Below are 18,799 nucleotides of genomic sequence, written 5' to 3' on the forward strand. Positions count from 1 at the left end.
GGGGAAACATGTTCAGATGCAGGCATGGCTGAGACTACAACAGCACGGGCCACCAACACAAAACTGGACAGCGGAGATGTCCTCCAACTAAGACCCTTCTGCACACAAAGGAACACTCAACACAGGGAAGACACAGACAACAGCATGGGGCAAAGTATTGGAAGACTGTCTTTCTGACCAGGGTTAGTATCCAGAAAGTCCCCCGCCTGCAGGCAGATGCCTAGGTTATACTGTACCTAGGCATGTGTCACACTTCTGGGAGAAAAGCAGCTAATAGTCCCCCACATTCTGGGCCTGGTCAATGACAGATATTTATTAACTATGCCACTGTGCAGACCAGGCAGAGCAAAGCCACAGTACCCACTGCTGAATGCCATGGTGAGGGGAGCTGTGCCAGCCTGGGCCGCAGCACCCACCAACACAAGTAACACCCGGGATGGAGGGGGTAAGCCCAGTAGGTAGGGCTGCAAGGACTCCCCTGATGGACGGTGGCTCCACTGGTGAGTGTGAAAACTGAGACTGGGGACAGACCAGATGGACAGGGCTACAAAACTCATTGGCCTGCATGTGAGCTGGGTTAGGGCCCGAGTCAGGCTGGGCTAAGTAACCATATCCACTGGGCAGGTATGAACCAGAGTAAGTGCAGGCTGGTTGGGCTTTGCTGCAGCATCAACTGGCAGGTGCTGGGACTGGGCACAAGTCCTGGCAGGCTAGACCATAGAACCACCTGCAAGCCTCGAGATCCATACAAGGAGTAGGCCTTGTAGGGAAATTATGGGCACCCTTCTGATACGCTGCAGCTCCCACTGGTGAGCATGAAAACCAGGGCTGGGAGAGGGCCTGGCTAGACAGCTGGTGGCACCCATCAGCATGAGTGTGGGCTGGATGGTGGTGTCAATTGGGCTGAGCTAGGCTCCAACACCCACTGGTATGTAGGAGCGCCAAATGGGATGTGAGATGGATCAGGCCAGTCTGCTGCACATTCCTGCATGCGCAGAAACAAGGGCTGAGTGTGGCCCTGTGGGAGTTATTGGGATCACTCCAACGGGGCTACAGCTCCTGCTGGTGTGTGTGAGGGCCGAGTGTGTGCTGGGCAGGGTTGGGCTGGAGAACAGCATCTATTCATTTGTAGATGAGACAGGGCTGGCGACAGAACTGACCAGGTGACTGCAACCACCACTGTGTTTAGGCTGATGTGGGTGATGGACTGAACCAGACCCCACACTGCCTGACACACAGGACTCAGGTCTGGAGTCACCTCGGGCAGGGTTTCTTTGAGGACACCCCTACACACAGCTGGATCACTGAACTCAGAACTTTCACCATGGTGAAAATCACAGCCTATGTGGTCTGACCATGGAGTGCATGTGTCAGAACTGGTCTTCTTGATTTTGAACCCTGTGCAGAGGGATCCCATATGGGCGCCGGTTCTAGTCCTGGCAGCTCCACTTCCCATCCAGCTCCCTGCTTGTGGCCTGGGAAAGCAGTGGAGGACGGCCCAAAGCCTTGGGACCCTGCACCTGTGTGGGAGACCTGGAAGAAGCTCCTGGTTCCCAGCTTCGGATCACCGCAGCACCTGCTGTTGCGCTCTTTTGGGGAGTGAATCATCAGACAGATCTTCCTCTCCGTATATCTGACTTTGTAATAAAAAATAAATAAATCTTTTTTTAAAAAAAAGCATGTTAACAACTTAGCACATTTTCAAAAATTACTAGCACGAAAGTTTTTTTTCAAGACTAGAACTACATGTCCTTGTATCTAATGTATCATTAAAAATGGAAGACTGCATTTTCCTCAGCTAATAAAACAGCATATTGGCATGCTGTTAATGCATTCCTTCTAATGTACACCGTGATTCATAAATTACTTACAACTCCTGTGTGAAGAGAACTAGAATGTAAATTTTCTGCAAAGTTGGAGAAAAGCAATACAAAAATTTTGAAAGCCTGTGTTTCATATTACGCAAAAGTAAGCTGGTTGTTTTCTTCAAATGTCAGATCCTGTATGCAGTTTATTTGGGACACATGACAGTCACTCTTGAGAATGCTGGAGGCAAGTTTGCGGGCTTGCTTCTCCATCCAGAAGCAGCAGCTCTTCAGTTTCACTGCCTCTGTATTTCCTCTCACAGATTTTGACCACCGCCTTTTCCTGCAGAAATAACTTCGACACCTCTCTTGCTGCAACTGCTTTTGCATGTTCTTTACTTTCCACAACCAGTGCCCAAATACACAGACTTGCACCTCGAGTCACAAAATACTTTCTTGAGAACGCTTATTTTTAGGCAGGTTTGCCAGCTCTTTTAATGAGACAAAAAAAAAAAAAAAAACCAACAGGGAGGCTTTTAGTGCCCGCCCAAACACTGAGGAATCTTTATGATTCTTGGTGGGATTGAAGCCTCCACCAGCTACCAGCTTCCAGGCCACCGTATCATAGTCTGTGGAAGAAAGGCTGCTTCCGCTTCACACCCTCATTGGTTAACTTGCAAGAGAGCCTGACAGAACTATCACTCGACTGTGAAGAAATTTCAGAGGGCAACTGGCAGGTGCTGCTCCTAGAGGTCAGCTGGGATATACTTGCTAAGGAAGTGTCTTGAGAAACCAGAGGCCCACTGGGCTGGGAGCTGCTCTTAGAAGCTAGCAAGGCTGCAGCTGCCTGGGAAGTCCTTTTGGAACTTAGCAGAGATGTACTTGTTCAGATGCTGCTCTTGGGCGTTAGTAATGCACCTGATGAGGAACTGTTTCAAGAAACTGATGATGAAACATTTGCCACCAAACTGGCTTTAGAAGTTAACCCGAGCCTCGCGTGGTGGCCTGGAGGCTAAAGTCCTTGCCTGAGCGTGCCTGGATCCCATATGGGCACCAGTTCTAATCCAGGCGACCCTGCTTCCCATCCAGCTCCCTGCTCATGGCCTGGGAAAGCAGTCGAGGACAGCCCAAAGCCTTGGGACCTGCACCCATATGGGAGACCCAGAAGTAGCTCCTGACTCCTGGCTTCAGATAGGCGTAGCTTCCGGAAGCACCCAACAAGGGCACCTCCACCTCTGAACTGCTCTGCAAAGCGGAAACTGAAGGGCTGTCCTTTAAAGCACTCTGTTGTCTGGGGTCAGTGGCCTGGGTCACATGACTATTCACACTAGCTTTCAACAAAGGAAACAAATGACGCTGCCCAGTGTTCATCTGGCGCGTCTGACTCGGCTTTTCCAGCTCCTACGGTTACCTGGGAGGAAGCACCGCTGCTTTGACTGGAAACAGATCCATCACCAGCACTGCCCGAGCTGTTCTGATCGGAGGTGTCAGAGCTCCGAGCCCAGTTCCCACCACTCTCTGACTTGCTAGATTAACCTGTTCATCTGTTTTCCTGCTGAGCCGACCCACGTCCTCTTCAGGCCGAAATTTTTGCATGATCTTGCTCAACTGTAGAGTTGTTTTTTTCTTCTATGGCACGTTTTTTGGATGGTTCTTCTACTCCACCTTGGAAACCAGTTCATCTCTTGTATGGACTGAAGCATCTGACACGTTGATGCCTTCAGCCATACTAAGCATCTTATCCATTACTTTTTGAGGGTACTGGCACCCAAAGAAGACGTGGTTGGCCCAAGCTATGGAGAAGCAGACGAGCTGTTGCAGCTACCCAGAACGGCTCCTGCTCTCAGCGCCTTTGGCAGCCGGGCCGGTGGACCCCAGGTCCCGGCGTTCTGGAGCAGAAACTCGCGGTGATGAGTGGTGACGTCAGTGCTTTTGACACCTGCTCCACCCTCCACAGCCCAGCTCCTCCACCCAGGTGACCACTTGCAGGTTATGGCTCAGGAACTCCAACACCTCCTGTGCCATGTTGGAGGCAGCAAGCAGCCGAAGCCACATGCAGACACTGCACCAGGGAGACAAAGCCGGGGTGTGCTGGGACCAAGCAGCCCTGTCACTGCAGCCTGCATCGGCAGCCTGCCAGAGAAGGCCAAATTCTATTCTTTAAAAGCAGAAAGAAAAATTATTTAAAAAGTCACCAAAATAGAATAACACAATCCAATTAAGCTGCGAAGGAGATGTAAATACAAACCAGAGTTAGGGATCGCCTCCCTCCAGGGACCGTGGCTAATGTCAGACACGCAATAGCACCTGCTGGTGAGGATGAGGAGGGGGTGAGTCCTCCTGCACCACAGGGTGCAAACAGGCACAGAAACATGAAGAAGAGCAAGGGGCCCCTCAAAACTCAAACTAGAGCTGCCCCACTTGGGATGAGAATGCAAAGGGTTAAAATCAGCCTGAGAAACTCAGCCCTGACGCCCAGCTCACAGCAGCAGGATTCAGGACAGCCCAGACACGGGTCAACCAGGCGCCTACCAGGCAGAGGAACGGAGCAGGAACACGTGGGACGGAGGCCCGCAGGACAGCAGCCGGCCGCCATGAGCCACCACCACACACCTGCACCTTAAATACTAGAGTAGAGCAGGATTCCGAGGCAGGAACCCTGACCCTGCTGACAGAACTGGAAAGCCAAGCTGCCCTGGGAACAGCCTCCAAGCTCTCCACAAGCTGGAAAACAGAACCGCCAGGTGATCCTGGCCTTCGTCCTGATGTGCCTTCAGCTCCCGGGTCCATGGCCTGGGGGCCTGCACCTGGGTGCCTCCGCCCCTCCTCACGCAGGCCTCGCACCCCGAGGTGGCTCTGACAGGCAATGAGGGCAGCCTTGGTCCCTGGACGGTCCCCTACATGGAGGAGCTATGTGGGCAGCTCGCCTCCAGAACTGCTTCTCCACCTGCCAGACGAGGCCAGCTCCCGAGAGGCTTGAAAGCCAACCTGAGGAGACCCCACAAACACAGACAGACAGGAGTTCATGGCCAAAACAACCCCATCACTTGCTAAGGGTGTCCTGTGAGAGGACACGTGAGGAGGTCATGGGTAAAAGCCACTCCTGGCGCATTGTAGACAGGAGTGCAAGACAGCCCAGCAGCAGGGAACACGGCCAAGGCCCCAAGAATGATGATCCCATTACAAGCATGGATGCAGGTAAGTCGGCCTCAGGCCGGCGATGGGTGATGGCTTACTCATGGCTGTGCCTGCCACAGCAGCAGAAGAGAGGGCTTGCCACTCAGCCAGGATGCAAGACAAAAGGCTGGATACACAAGACAACTGAGGGAAAACAGTATGGTCTCCCCACAGGAGACAACCACCACAGGGAACCACGGCCTGCCCAGACCACCCACCCCAGACACTTCGACACCTTGCTGTGGCGCCCCATCTTGAAGGGGTTCAGACACATGGACATACCACATCCACCAACCAGGCATACCATCAGTGCAGGCTTCGACCCTTGGAGTCGCTCCCAGCCCAAGGCCACCTCCCCAGTCACTCAGCACCTCCCTCTGTGATGGGGTGCTCCAGTTGATAGCTAGCTCCCATTTGCAGGTTAGACAGCAAGGACAGTGCAGGAAAGGAGGTCCCTTGCCTGCCCACTGCCCGGGCCACTCACGTTGGCCATATCTGAGCAAACTGGCTCCAGAGGCTCCAGGCACCTGGCCCCTCCTGCCTCACACTGCACCCACTTCGGTTAATGAACTGCATAGAAACATCGGGCTCTGGCCGCTCCCTTCCCGCCTCCTGCCACTTAGGTAATTGACTGTGTAGAACCTGTACTGCTCGCCTTTCAATCTGATTGCAGGATGAGAGCTGAACAAAGCTTGACCTGGCAGCCCAGTGCAGTGGCTCCTGGAGTGCAGTGGGAGCTGCTGCCAAGAAGGACTCCTGCTGTCATCCACACTTCTATCTGCTGTGATTTCCCACTCTCTGTAACAGTTCCCACACAGGGGCACACTCCCCCACATGTCCCCAACATTCCTCAAGGTCTCCAGGTCATAGTCCTCATGATGCTTCCTTGGGAAAGTCCACATCAAACTCCCACAAAGGCCCCAAGTGGAAGACGCCACATAGACCTGGGAGAGGTCTCTGAGTGGGCAAGCAGCAGGTGCTGGGGGCAGAAGGACCTCATCCTCAGGCCATTGGGCGGCCCAGCGAGCACAGGGAGCTGTGCCTGGTGCCCACTGTCCGGCTTCCTGCTGCTCCTCTTTCCTTCCCTCAGGGTAGCCTGCCGTTTCAGCGCCTCCCAGTTCCTGTGTGTGCTGAGGGGAACGGCCTCAGATCTCAGTACTGTGCTCGGTGCTCCAGGGGAAGTTCCTGTTCTCCTGAGACACTGACTTGCCCTGTGGCAGGCGATGGACAGCAGGGACAGCAAGCTGTGAGAACCCCACACGCCTCATGGCAGCCCCGGGTTCACATCCTGCTCCACTTCAGGTCCCAGCGTCCTGCCAACACCACCCTGGGAGGCAGCAGTGCCAACGCAAGGACACACCCACATAGAGACCCGATGGAGTTCCCGGGTTCTGGCATCATCCTTGCCCTTCCAGGCTGTCATGTGTCTCTCTCTTTCTCTGTCTTCTCTCCAACTGCGCTCACATCACAGTGGCCACCCCGCCCTTAGATCAGGTGTGGATCCCTGCAGGAAAAGAAGACACTTGGCATAGGTGACCATGTCAGGCATCTTCCACAACTCCAGAGCTCCCCGTGGTCAGCACAGGGCACTGCACTCCCAGAACCAGGGCCATCCAACCAGGATCCCATGGCTATATGCTCTCCCCATGGCCTGCCATTGGCCAGGGCACCTTCAGGTCACCCCACGCCATCCAAGGCACAGATGAGGCTCCCTCAGACAGAAGATACCAGGCCTCTGACCCAAGCACACCCGGTCCCCATGGAGGAGGTAGGGCTGGTGTGCAGGCCCCACCTACTCACTGCCCCCCTGCCAAGGAATGTGGAACAAGAAGGTCCCACTGGGTATCCTAAAGGGACATGGGACACAGGGATGGATACGGAGAGCACAGGACCACCCTAGACACCCACTCTGCCTGTGGGCTCTGGGCACAAACCCTGGAGGCGGAGCTCTGGCAAGAGTAGGAAGGCCGAGCTACAGCTACGGTGGCTTCAAGCAAGGACCCTAGTACCTATTGTGCTGGCCATGCAGGGGCAACCCAGCCCAGACTCAGGCTACAGGGACACCAGGCCACGGCACAAAACCTCTCCCCACCCACACACCAACACTGTGGCCCCACAGGCCTTCTCCAAGACTCCTGGAGATCACGGCCCTGCCATGCCCAGGTCCAGCCCTCCGACCTTCTTCTCTGTCTCCATCCCTGCCTCAGCCTCTCTCAGCCCTGGGGTCTACTGGGGTCTCTTTCCCTGCATCTCAGCCCACAGCACAGTCCTGGGCCTGGCCACACGGGGCCATGACCCCACCATGACCTCTGGGTCACACCACCCAGGCCACACACCTGTCCCCACCACAGCCAGACCACAGACCAGACATCACATGCAGGTGAGCAACAGTGTCTCCCACGGCAGTGGGAAGTGGTGAGTGACCCCATCTTGGGGACCACAGACAGTCATGCAGCCCCTCCCCAACCTGCACTTCTCATCCAGCCCACCCACCCATGGCAAAGGGCCAGGACAGCCACACAGCTTTCCCGAGGAGCTGGACAGGCCCAGCTCCCTCTGCACTCAGCCCCTCTGCACCCAGCAGCCAGGGCAGCAATGACGAATCTGACACTGACACGGACCCACAGCACAGACCAGCTGCACCCCACCATGGGGGATGCTCCAGCACCCTAGACAGGTGAGTGCCCCAGGGTCTCAGCCACCGCACATGCAGAGTCTCAGCCAGGCTGGTCCGGAGCCTCCTGGGGTGGAGGAAGAACAGGCATGGACAGAGAGGGGAAGGAAGAGAGAGCACAGCCAGCACCCAGGCCCCCAGGCAGGACACTGCCACGGGCCGGGCGGGCGGGGTCCAGCTGGGCTTGGTGGTCTGACCCAGCAAGCAGAGCTCGGTTAGGACAAGCAGAGTCACTGGCCCTGGTGACAGGAGCCCTGTGGGCTGACGTGAGACCTGGGCTGTGCTGAGAAACAGATGAGGGGAGGACATGGAGACAATGAGGGATGGGAACAGCCAGCTGGACTGAGCTGAATCGAGCTTGGCTCACATGGCTGAGCTGGGCTTAGCATGCTAAATTGAGGTTTTTGGGTTGAATGAGCTGGACTGGGGTAAGTTGAGTTGAACTGAGCTGAAACTGCCATTCTGGGTTGAGATGAGCTGAATTGCGGTGAGCTGTTTAGAACAGGCCTGAATGGTGTAAGCTAGGTTGAGCTGGGCTAGGCAGAACAGGTTGGTCTGGGCTGGGCAAGGTTGGTTGAGCAAGACAAAGCTGATCTGAGCTGGCTCTGCTTGTCTGACTAGGCTGAGCTGAGTGGCTTGGCTTGACATGAGGTGCCTTGAGCTGGCTTGACTATGCATACTGAGCTGGGTGTAGCTGGGCTGGGCTTGACTGGGCTGAGCTGAGTGAGGTGGCTTAGTTGGAATCGTCAAGCTAAACTGGGCAGAGGTGAGGTGTCCAAGCTGCTCTGGGTTAGGTGGTCTGGGTTGAGCTGGGTTGGTTGCTGAGCTGAGCTGAGTACTTTAGCTGGGATGTGTTATGCTGGGCTGGGCTGGTTAGTTGAGCTATAAATGGCTGAACTGACTGACCTAAGCTAAACTGCACTGAACAGGGCAGGGCTGGGTGAACTGAGCTGCGCTGGACTGAGCTGGGTTAGTTGAGCTTGTTTGGTTGAGCTATCCTAGGTTAGGTTTGGGTAAACTAGGCTAGCTGAGCTATGCAGTGCTGAGGGAATAGAGTGGACTGTTCTAGGACATGCTGGGATAAGCTTATCTGAGCTGAGTCTGGCTGGGTGAGCTCAGTCGGACTTACAGAGCTCATTGGGCTTGGCTTAATTGTGCTGGGTTGAGCTGGGTTGAGCTCAGCTGGCCTTAGCTGAGCTGGGAAGAACTACGCTGGGCTGGCTAATGTGACCTGATCTAGGCTGTGCAATCTGCATTGAAATGAACAGGCAGAATTAAGCTGGACTAACCTAGCATAAGATGCCCTGGGCTGGAGTGGGTAATGCTGGCTGAGCTGAGTTGGTTATGCTAAGCTGGGCTGAACTGGACTGAACTGGGCTGGGCTGGGCTAGGCTGGGCTAGGCTGGGCTAGGCTGGGCTTAGCTAGGTTGACATTAGTTCAGCTGGGCTGGGCTGGGCTTGGCTGGACTGGTTGGGCTGGGCTAATCTAGGCTGAGCCGGTCTGGGCTGGGCTGGCTAAACTGAGCTAGTCTGGCTGAGCTGGGCTGAACTGAACTGAACTGGACTGAACTGAGCTGGACTGGGCTGGACTGGGCTGGGCTGGGCTGGGCTGGGCTTGGCCAGATTGAGCTGGGCTCAGCTGGGCTGGGCTGGGCTAGGCTGTGCTAGCTAAACTGAGCTGGGCTGGGCAGATTGAACTGGCCTGGGCTGGGCTGGGCTAGGCTGGCTGAGCTGGGCTGGACACAGCAGAGCAGCAGAGTAGCACTAATTGAGCTAACCTGACCTGATCTAGGCTGAGTGAGTTGATTTAAGTGGAACTTGGCGAGATCAGGTGGAACCGTGTTGAGCTGAGCGGGGCTGGGCTGAGGTGTCCAGGACTGAGCTAAGTTTTCCTGACCTAAGCTGTGCAAGCTTAGATGGCTGAGCTGGACACAGCAGAGAAGCAGCGCAGGGTTAAGCTGGGCTCACCTGGCCTGATCTGGGCAGAGTGAGCTGGCTGCAGCTAAGCTTGGCAAGGCTGGGTGGACCTGTGCTGGGCTGAGCTGGACACAGCAGTGGAGGACTTTGCTGGGCTAACATGGCTTGATCTAGTCTGAGTGAGTTGGCTTGGGCTGAGTTTAGCAGAGCTAGGCTGAGGTGGCCAAGACTAGGATGAGCTGAGCTTTAAGGACATGGGCTGCGCTGGCTGGTCTGGGCTGGCTCCTTGAGGTTAGTAAAATGTACTGGCCTTTCTGGGAACTGCCACCCTACATTTGGGCTCAGCTGAGCTTCCTGGGCTGAATTCACTTGCAACCCAGAGCCCCTGGCAGCCAGGCAGTGCTGTGTTCCTTAGGCGCACAGCCTGCATCTCAGGCTCTGTCTGTCATCTCAGAGCCACATTCAGGTTCCTGGCAGGAGCTGCCCTACGCTGTCCTCCAGGACATGGGGCCTGAGGACGTCATTGGCTAATGACGGCAGGTGGGGAAGCTGGGTGTGGGGTCCAGGCAAGAGTGGGCAGGGACCTTGATCACATATGGGAGGAAAGGACACAGGTAGGCAGGCTCTCGGCTCTCCTCGGCCTTCACCCTGTCAAGGCTGCTCTGTCCCTTCTCATATGCTGGCCACAAAACCTGGGAGGAGCTTGGCTGTGCACCCAGAGGGGTCAGGGACCCTGGGAGTCCGGGGCCTTTGATGGCTCCATGACCAAGCCAGGCTGGAGAAGCACAGGGTCGAGCAGCCAGAAGTCACCAGACAGCAGGAGTTGGCAGACACCGTAGGCCTGGGGTCCATGGTCACACAGCTCTATGACCTGGGCTTATACTTAGTCACCCTGGGCCAGGGTTCCACTGCAGAGGCTGGCAGGGCCCTGACCTCAGGGGCTCGTGGGGGTGCAGCCATGTGATAGTCGGTGGTCTCACAGTTGTCTTGTGTTCCAGATCCCGCGGTCAGCCCCAGCATCTTCCCACTGAGCCTCCCTCAACCTAATAGTAATGGAAACGTGGTTGTTGGCGTCCTGATCCGGGGCTACTTCCCTGTGGGCCCTCTGAGTGTGAGCTGGAATGTCAACGGGAACATCACGAACTTCCCACCCCAGGCCTCTGGGAGCCTGTACACCTCATGCAGCCAACTCATACCAGCCGTGCCGTGTCCTGACGGAAACAATGTGTTGAGTACCGTGCAGCACTACAACAACGGCCAGGAAGTGGACATACCCTGCCTAGGTCAGTGAGCAGACTAGGGTGGGGCCGGGCCACTGAGGCTCAGGGCGGGCTGCTGGGCTGGATCTCACAGAACAGAGTGGGGCAGAAGGGCAGCCTGGACAGGGACGCAGGGGAGGAGCATACTGACACACTCTTTCCTCTCTGTTTCTCCACATCCGCCTCCATTAGCCCAATGTCCCTGCACCTGCCCCTCCTGCCAGCCCAGCATCTTCCTGCAGAGGCCAAACATCAAAGACCTGCTCCTCAAATCAGAAGCCAACATCACCTGCACCCTGAAAGGCCTGAAGGACCCTGCAGGGGCCGTCTTCACCTGGTCACCCGACATGGTGAACACGCCTGTGCTGCTTAGTACCCAGGAGGACTCCTGCGGCTGCTACAGTGTGTCCAGCGTGCTGCCCGGCTGCGCAGAACTCTGGAACCAGGGGACACAGTTCACATGCACTGTCAAACACCCTGAGATAGAGGACGGCTCACTGACTGACACCATCAGCAAAAACACAGGTGAGCCCACCACACACACCCCCAGACGCTGCCAGCTGCCCCACTACCCTGCCCGCCTCCTCCCTACAGGCCTGGCCTGAGGCTTCGCCCCCATCCTCAGAGGGACCAGGAGGCCCAGTCCTGTCCTGCACGCATCCCTGACACCTCTGTCCCCTCGCAGGGAACATCATCCCACCCCAGGTGCACCTGCTGCCGCCGCCGTCGGAAGAACTAGCCCTGAACGAGCTGGTGACGCTGACCTGCCTGGTGCGCGGCTTCAGCCCCAAGGACGTGCTCATCTACTGGCTGCACCAGGGACAGGTGCTGCCCGATGACAACTTCCTGGTGTTTAAGCACCTGCCAGAACCCAACCAGACTTCCAGCACCTTCGCCGTGACCAGCCTGCTGCGCGTCTCGGCCAAGGATTGGAACAACGGGGACAACTTCTCCTGCGTGGTGGGCCATGAGGGCCTGCCCGACAACTTCACCGAGAAGACCATCGACCGTCTGTCGGGTAAACCCACCCACGTCAACGTGTCTGTGGTCGTGGCAGACGTGGAAAGTGTCTGCTACTGAGCCACCCGTCCTGCCCTGAATAAACTGTGTGCTGGCCCCAGCAGCCTTGCGGGTCCTTGTGCCTGACTGTCTCCCTCAGGGGCTGCAGCCACGGGGTGGGGGCGGGAGAGCTCACCCCAGGCCAGGAGGTTGTGGGGGCCTCAGGCACCTCGCCAAGCCCTCCAGAATGCTGTGTGAGAGAGAGACTGTGAGTGAGTGTGGAAATGTGAGTGAGCCAGTGTGAGCACGTGTGCTTGAGGGTGAGGTGACAAGTGCTAGGTGTGTGTGTGCTCTGTGAGGGAGTGTGAGTGTACACATGTGTTACTATGAACAAATGCACAAGTGAGTGTGTGTCAGCAATGTATGTGTGTCCCTGTGTGAGTGACCTGTGAGACCTGTGCCGGTGTGTGCCTGTGAAATGCCCTGTGTGTGTAAGCCTGTAAGAGAACCTGTGCAGGTGTGCCTGTGAGAGTGAGCCTGTGGGTGTGTCCTGTGTGAGTGTGAATCAGCCTGTGTCAGTGCCCTGTGCGAGTGTGCCCTCCATGTGACCCAGGATGAGCTGGGGTGATCTGAGCCTGATGAATCACAGCTCAAGTTAGGGCCCGAGCACAGGGGACACCTCAAGAACTTCCTGGGTAACACAGATATGGCCACTGGCCCTTAATGAGCCAGTTTTGCTGCTGAGCAGAGGCGGGGGTGGCAAAGGAACGAGGGGCTCCATCCAGGTACACATGAGGACAGGCACCTGGCATGGAACCCTAGCCAGTCAGACTGTCTGCCCAGGCTGAGAAACCCCCAGAAACACAGGACAGCACAAACACCCCAGGAGACACACCACAGCCACCCCAACAACACCCTATTCTCTGTGTGTATACACATGGGAAGACAAGCACACACATGCTCACACCCACACACACCTAGCCCTACACCTACAGGACACCCACAGCCCATACGCAGCACCAGAAACGACAAAGACCTCACTGTTCAAGCCCTCAGATGGTCTCCCCAGACACCTCCTGACCCACTGGGGCAGCCCTGCATATTCAGCCTTACACAGCTCAACGACCAATTCCACAGACCATACCCACATAGCCACGAAAACCCCCACACTTCAAGCTTCAATCTTGCCATAGCCAATGGGAGTCAAACCAGAGGCCGTGGGCAGGGCAAGGGACAACACCACTCACTCAGGACCCTCCACGGCCCCGGCCCTGCTTAGGGTCCACAGGGCATAGCGGAGCAGTCCCACAACCCATGCAGGCACACCTGGCACCAGGGCTTCCACAAGAGAGAGATGGGCACCCTGCTCTTGTCCATGATGCCTCTGAGGCTTGCCAGGGTATATGGCTCACCCAGCCTCCTCTCTCAGAGCCCAGGGACCAGAAGACCCATACACACCCCAGCCACTTGTACTCAGAACCAAGGGACATGGGAGTGGGGGTGACAGACCACATGGGGATGTGTGCCTCACAGCAGTGACCAGCATCCCGTGGGGGCCAGGAACTGACCCACAGGAGTAACTCTTGAAAGAGAGGAAACAGGGAGAATTAATAGATGCAAAGCGAGCAGGTACGACGATGGATCATGAGAGAGTGAATGATGCATATATTGGATGGATGGATGGATGGATGGATGGATGGATGGATGGATGGATAATAGAGTGATAGGTTGGACATGTGCATGGAAGGACAGGTGATGGACGGATAGCTGAGTGGATGGATGGTGTACTAGAAAGCTGTGGATGATGGATGGATGACAGCTGGATGGGGGTCAGATATGTGGGTGGACTGACAACATGAGGACAGATGGACAGGTAGACAGACGTGAGGATGGACGCACTGAGAGGTGGACGGATGGACAGGCTGTGGGGCAAGAGGAGGCAGGCACGCACAGATGGATGCAAGGATGCTTAGGAGACCAAGGACAGTTCTGTAGCTGGTGAAATGCGAGATGGACAGAGAGAAAATAGACTGAGAAAAGACAGATAAACAGACATGAGTGATGAACCTCCATAGACACACAGGCTCAGCTCCCACGTAAGCGCAGACAGCAACGCCTAGCACCCTGGGCCAGCTGCTCGGCCTGAGCTGTGGCCCTCCCCTGGCCTCCCCGGCCACACTCCCTAGGAAAGCATCAGAGGCCTCAGGCCACACCCAGCTAGCCCTCACACACTGTACCTCACACTCAGACCTCCCAGTCAGTGTTGGGTCCTCGCTGGACCAGACCAGGCCAGGCCAGGCACAGAGAGTCAGTGTGCGGCCCTGAGCATGAGGCTGAGCCAGGACTATGGTAGAGCACTTCCGAAAAGCAGTCAAAAATGCTGCCAGCCTCCTGTTCTTAAAGGTGGCCATTAAAGACACACAAAAGTCCAGCACCCTTAAGGCCCCGCCTCATGTCTTCACACATGACAGCAACCCCCATTGTATCCCTGTGGAGCCCAGGAGGGGACAGCGAGGCCCAGGCTGGGCAAGACTGGCAGGCCTTCTGTGTCTTGCAGGTGATCGGGAACCCATCCCCTGGGTGGTGCTGGATCTGCCACCAGACAGTCTGGAGGAGGCCCCCGGAGACAGCCTGTGGCCCACCACCATCACCCTCCTCACCCTCTTCCTGCTGAGCCTGTTCTACAGCACTGCACTCACCATGACCAGCATCCGGGGCCCACCTGGCAGCAAAGAGGGACCCCAGTACTGAGGAACAAATTGGGATAAGCCCGGTGCAGTGGGTACACAACCTGAGGTCAACACATCCTGGTGTCTCCACTGAATGGACCTTGGGGGACTTCTGGAAGATACTGGGTAGACCTGCGCTCAGCATGGATATCCGTTGGCACAGGACCTACAGATTCCCCGTCTGCTGTGCTGAGGCCAGGACTGGGCAGCATAAGCTGGCAAGGATACTGCTTGCCCAGAGGAATGTCCCTGTCTTTGCAGAAAAGACGCCGGTGGCCCTGGAACAGCAGCTCTACAGCCAGAGCCTGGATGCCGGGAAGCAGCTCACCTGAACACAGCCACCCAAGCCCAACCAATAAACACCTCCCTCAGCAAACGTGCTCGACTGTTAGTGAGGATGGGCCAGGGATGCAGTGGGGCAGCAGAATGACAGTTGCTGGCACACAGTTCAGGGACTCAGGATGGGCACATCTGCTGGGTAAGACATGACCTGACCTGCAGGAGGCTCCAGTCTGACAGACATGCTTCACAGGGAGAGAGTCCTCAGGCACCACAAGGACAATGTAAGGGACCCAGTGCTGGTCAGTGGTCCAGGCCCTGTTCTGTTGCTGGTCACAGATCCTGGTCACACTCTCGTCCTGGTCAGACTCAGGTCTCAGTCACTGAACCCTACTCATCATCACTGTGCCCTGGGCACTGCTCCTGGTGATGGACACAGGTCCTGGTCACTGTGTGCTACTCTGGTTCTTGTTGCTGGCCACAAGACCTGGTCCTGCTCAAACTCTAGTCAAGCTCACTGGAACATGGTACTGGTCACTAGGCCCAGCCCTGGTGCTGGACACAGGTCCTGGCCTTCACCCCTGGGCGTGTCCCTCACCTCTCAGCCCTGTTACTGACCACAGGACTCTGCTTCCAGTTCTGGACCCTGCATTGCCCACATGTTCCCTGGGACAACACCTGACCCCCTCTGCATACACGGAATCCCCATCAGGAACACACGCAGGGCCTGATCAATAAATTGTGTCCACAGCACTGAATCCTGTGGCTGATCCTCGAGTGCAGCTCCACATTCTGTAATCCCAGTTCTCCTCTCTGGGTCCAGATCTGATCACTCAGTTCTGGTCTGAGGTACAGACCCTGGTCCCAGACCACAGCCAGATCCTGACCACGGGACCTGGTGCGCAGGCTGAGCTCACCTCACATACCTGCACACGGGTCCAGATCCCCACGTGGGTCACATCACTGCCTGCCCAGGTCATGCGTGCTGATGTGCCAACGTTGTAATGCCCTGGTCCTGCTCAAAGCTCCTGGGCCTGCTCACGGAGCCCTGTTCTGCCAAGGTCACTGAGGCCTGGACCGTGACTAAGCCCAGGGCCTGCTCACTGGCCATGATCCTCCTGTCAGACAATAGAACACTTCTGAACTTTCTAGAATTGTACTCTGAGTCCTTAGCACACATCCCAACTCCTGATTTTTAACCTTCCTGGGACGAGACCCTCAGGATAGAGGACACCTTCCCATGTTCCCCTCAGGCCAGTACAGGGAGTGTCAGGTTCTATCCTAAACTTCTTTCAAGAACGGACAAGAGTGACGGTGCTAGGGAATGGAGAGAGGACTGGCCCAGGTCCAGGCTGTGTGAGGTGGATAGACCGTGTGGTCACCAGGTCAGGGTGCCAGTGTGCCTGGCACAGCAGCACCAAGGCTGTCGTGGGGTGTTTCCTGTTTTGCTGTTTCTGCAAAAGCTCCAAGTGACCCACACCTGCTGAAACCCTAGAAACAGCCCTAGGCCGGCTGAGTCATCCCAGGAACAGCCCAGGTGTCCCAACCCGAGACCTCTCTGGCACAGTCACACCACACACGCAGGCCTGGCCAGTGCTCTGAGGCCTGGGCAGGGGCCAGCACAGCCCTGTGGGGTCAGTGGAGACCCCACGGCAGCAGAAGGCCCTAGCACCCTCAGCCAGGGACAGACTGGACACAGCCAGCCAGGCAAGCCCTCACAAGCCCAATGGCTCAGCTCTGCCAGGACCAGCCTAGCTTCTGCCAGGGCCTGCTCAGGCAACCAGGGGTGGCCCAGTCAGGCAGCTCATCCAGGCAGTCTCTGGGGGACAGAACCACAGCACAGAGGCCCAGAGGACCCAGTTAGTCATCACACCTCCATTCTCCACTGTCCTAGTAAGGGCCAGATTGAAGGGCACAGGTCAGGGCTCCAGAGACCAGCACCATGGGCTGAGCCAACGACAACCTGAGACCAGAGCACCAGGAAAAGCTTACATCCCACACCAGGACAGCATCTGGAAAGTGGAGATTGAGCCAGGGGCCCACAGAAAGACTAAACCTGGGTAACTAGGATGGGAGACTGAGCATGACTCCCTAGGAGGTGAGAATGGCCCCACACTCAGGAGAGGAAAAACTGAAAAGAGGCAAAGAGAGGAATGGAGACACACAGGTGGGCAACAAAGGGACAGGGACTGACCAAGTGAGAGAATCATGGAACACCAAGGGACAGAGAAGATCACTTGATGCCCAGGCCAGGCACTCAAGCTACGGAAAAAATACCAATTAAGAGCACACATCTCAGAATCAAGATGGCAGAATAGGGTAAGCACACATTTAAACGGCCGGAAAATCATTTAATCAGGATGAAGCAGAGAGGACACATTACAGGAAATAAGAGAGGACAGAACAACAGCAGAGGGTACCTGGAGACTGACAGACAAGGAAAGCAGCGGACACAACGGTGTGGTGTTGCAGTGACTGATACCCCAGCGACATTCAGCTAACAGCAATCTGAACTCCACCGGCAGCTAAAACTCCACCAGCAACCAGGTGGGAAGGGACTTTCACTGGGAGCTTGGGAGGTGAACCCAGACAAAGAACTGTGAGTCCTGCTGGTCTGCTTGAATTGACCAGGAGCAGAGATAGAGCAGCAGATCTCAGACGGGCAGTCTGAGAACAGGGTGGATTTCACAGCCCAGTCAGCCCCCTAGAGCTGAATTGGGTACTATTTTGTATAGGAAGGCAAAGGCAAGGGAAAGACTAAACATACGCTGAGCTGGGAGTGAACTCATTTCTGACTCAGTGAACTGCATCAACATGGTTTTCTACAGGTTCCACCCGATAGGTCTGGGTAGCCCTCAGACCTGACAGCCAGCAGATCAAGAATTCTAGTAGTGGTACATCAGGCGCCATTTTGTACACTGTGGCAAAAGCTTTAGAACTGCAGGGAATAACAGTGAACTGCACATGTGCTGAGTTTGTGAGAACGCACTGAGTTCCATGGATTGCACTGGTCCTGCAGGAAAATAATACTGACTATGGCAATGTATGAGTCAAAATAGGTCCGTGTGGCACCCAGGCCTAACAGCCAACAGATATTGACAAGATCAGCACCACCAACAACCTAGCTAAATAGGATACCTGGTGTCTCTCTAATCCTGGGACATGTTCCAACCGGAAGTGGGAGAAAGGTTGTACAGACAATGGTGCAGCCTCAGCACAGTATCACAGGAGGTGGAGACTGGTGAGCCAGGAGCTGGGGCTACAGAGTTCTGAAGATCTGTATGGGTCAGACTGATATACCAACCCACATGGGAGTCCTGAGTAGAGCTTGTTAGCATGGAACATTGCTGACCACCACCTTGACAGTCCACACAAAAGCTAGGGCTGTGGACCTGTCTAGCAGGGTTAGATCCCAATACCTGATTGTCGGAACAGGGGACGAGTCACATTAAGCAGGGCCATGACACTAACCAGCACACGAGAGAATCAGGTCTGAGGGTAGATTCTGTAGGGGACATGTGGGCCCAACCCTGTGGAAATACAAGTCCCACTGGTTAGCTCAAGAGTTGGGGTGGTGAAGGGGTGAGCAAAGAGTGACCATGCAGCCTGCCAACACTCACAGGTACTGAGACTAAGAATAGACTGGGCAGGTCCAGGCTGCAGCAACTACATGTGCATCCTAAAACAGGGTGTAAGGCAGGTTGGACTGCAATGTTCACCAGCTCATACAAGGCCAAGATGGAGGGATAAGCTATGCTGGGCAAGGGTCTAGCACTTGCTGGTATGCATGAGATCTGGGTCTGGGAGTGGGCAGAATGGGGGAATGTGAGAAACTCCCCTAGTGGGTCATAGCTCCCATTTGTGAGCATATGGTCCAAGCATGGAGGTCGGGCAAGCTGGGCAAGGTAGCTCCAACTATTAGCTAATAAGTGGGTTGGTTTTGGAGCAGGGTGGATCGGG

General features: G+C 55.9%; 1 pseudogene and 1 gene segment (V, D, J or C); one reads left to right on the plus strand and one right to left on the minus strand.

The window, feature by feature from the left end:
* Positions 1–2,407: 2,407 nt before the first annotated feature.
* On the minus strand, positions 2,408–3,830 carry LOC101532046 (CDKN2A-interacting protein-like; annotated as a pseudogene).
* Positions 3,831–4,993: 1,163 nt separating this feature from the next.
* On the plus strand, positions 4,994–14,597 carry LOC101531808 (Ig alpha chain C region-like). The segment is given in 5 exon segments: positions 4,994–5,003; positions 10,572–10,684; positions 10,874–11,357; positions 11,518–11,850; positions 14,389–14,597. Coding segments are annotated over 5 exon segments (1,134 nt in total).
* The last annotated feature ends 4,202 nt before the right edge of the window (positions 14,598–18,799 follow it).

The sequence above is a fragment of the Ochotona princeps genome, chromosome 26 (assembly GCF_030435755.1).
Source record: "Ochotona princeps isolate mOchPri1 chromosome 26, mOchPri1.hap1, whole genome shotgun sequence".
Lineage (NCBI taxonomy): Eukaryota > Metazoa > Chordata > Mammalia > Lagomorpha > Ochotonidae > Ochotona > Ochotona princeps.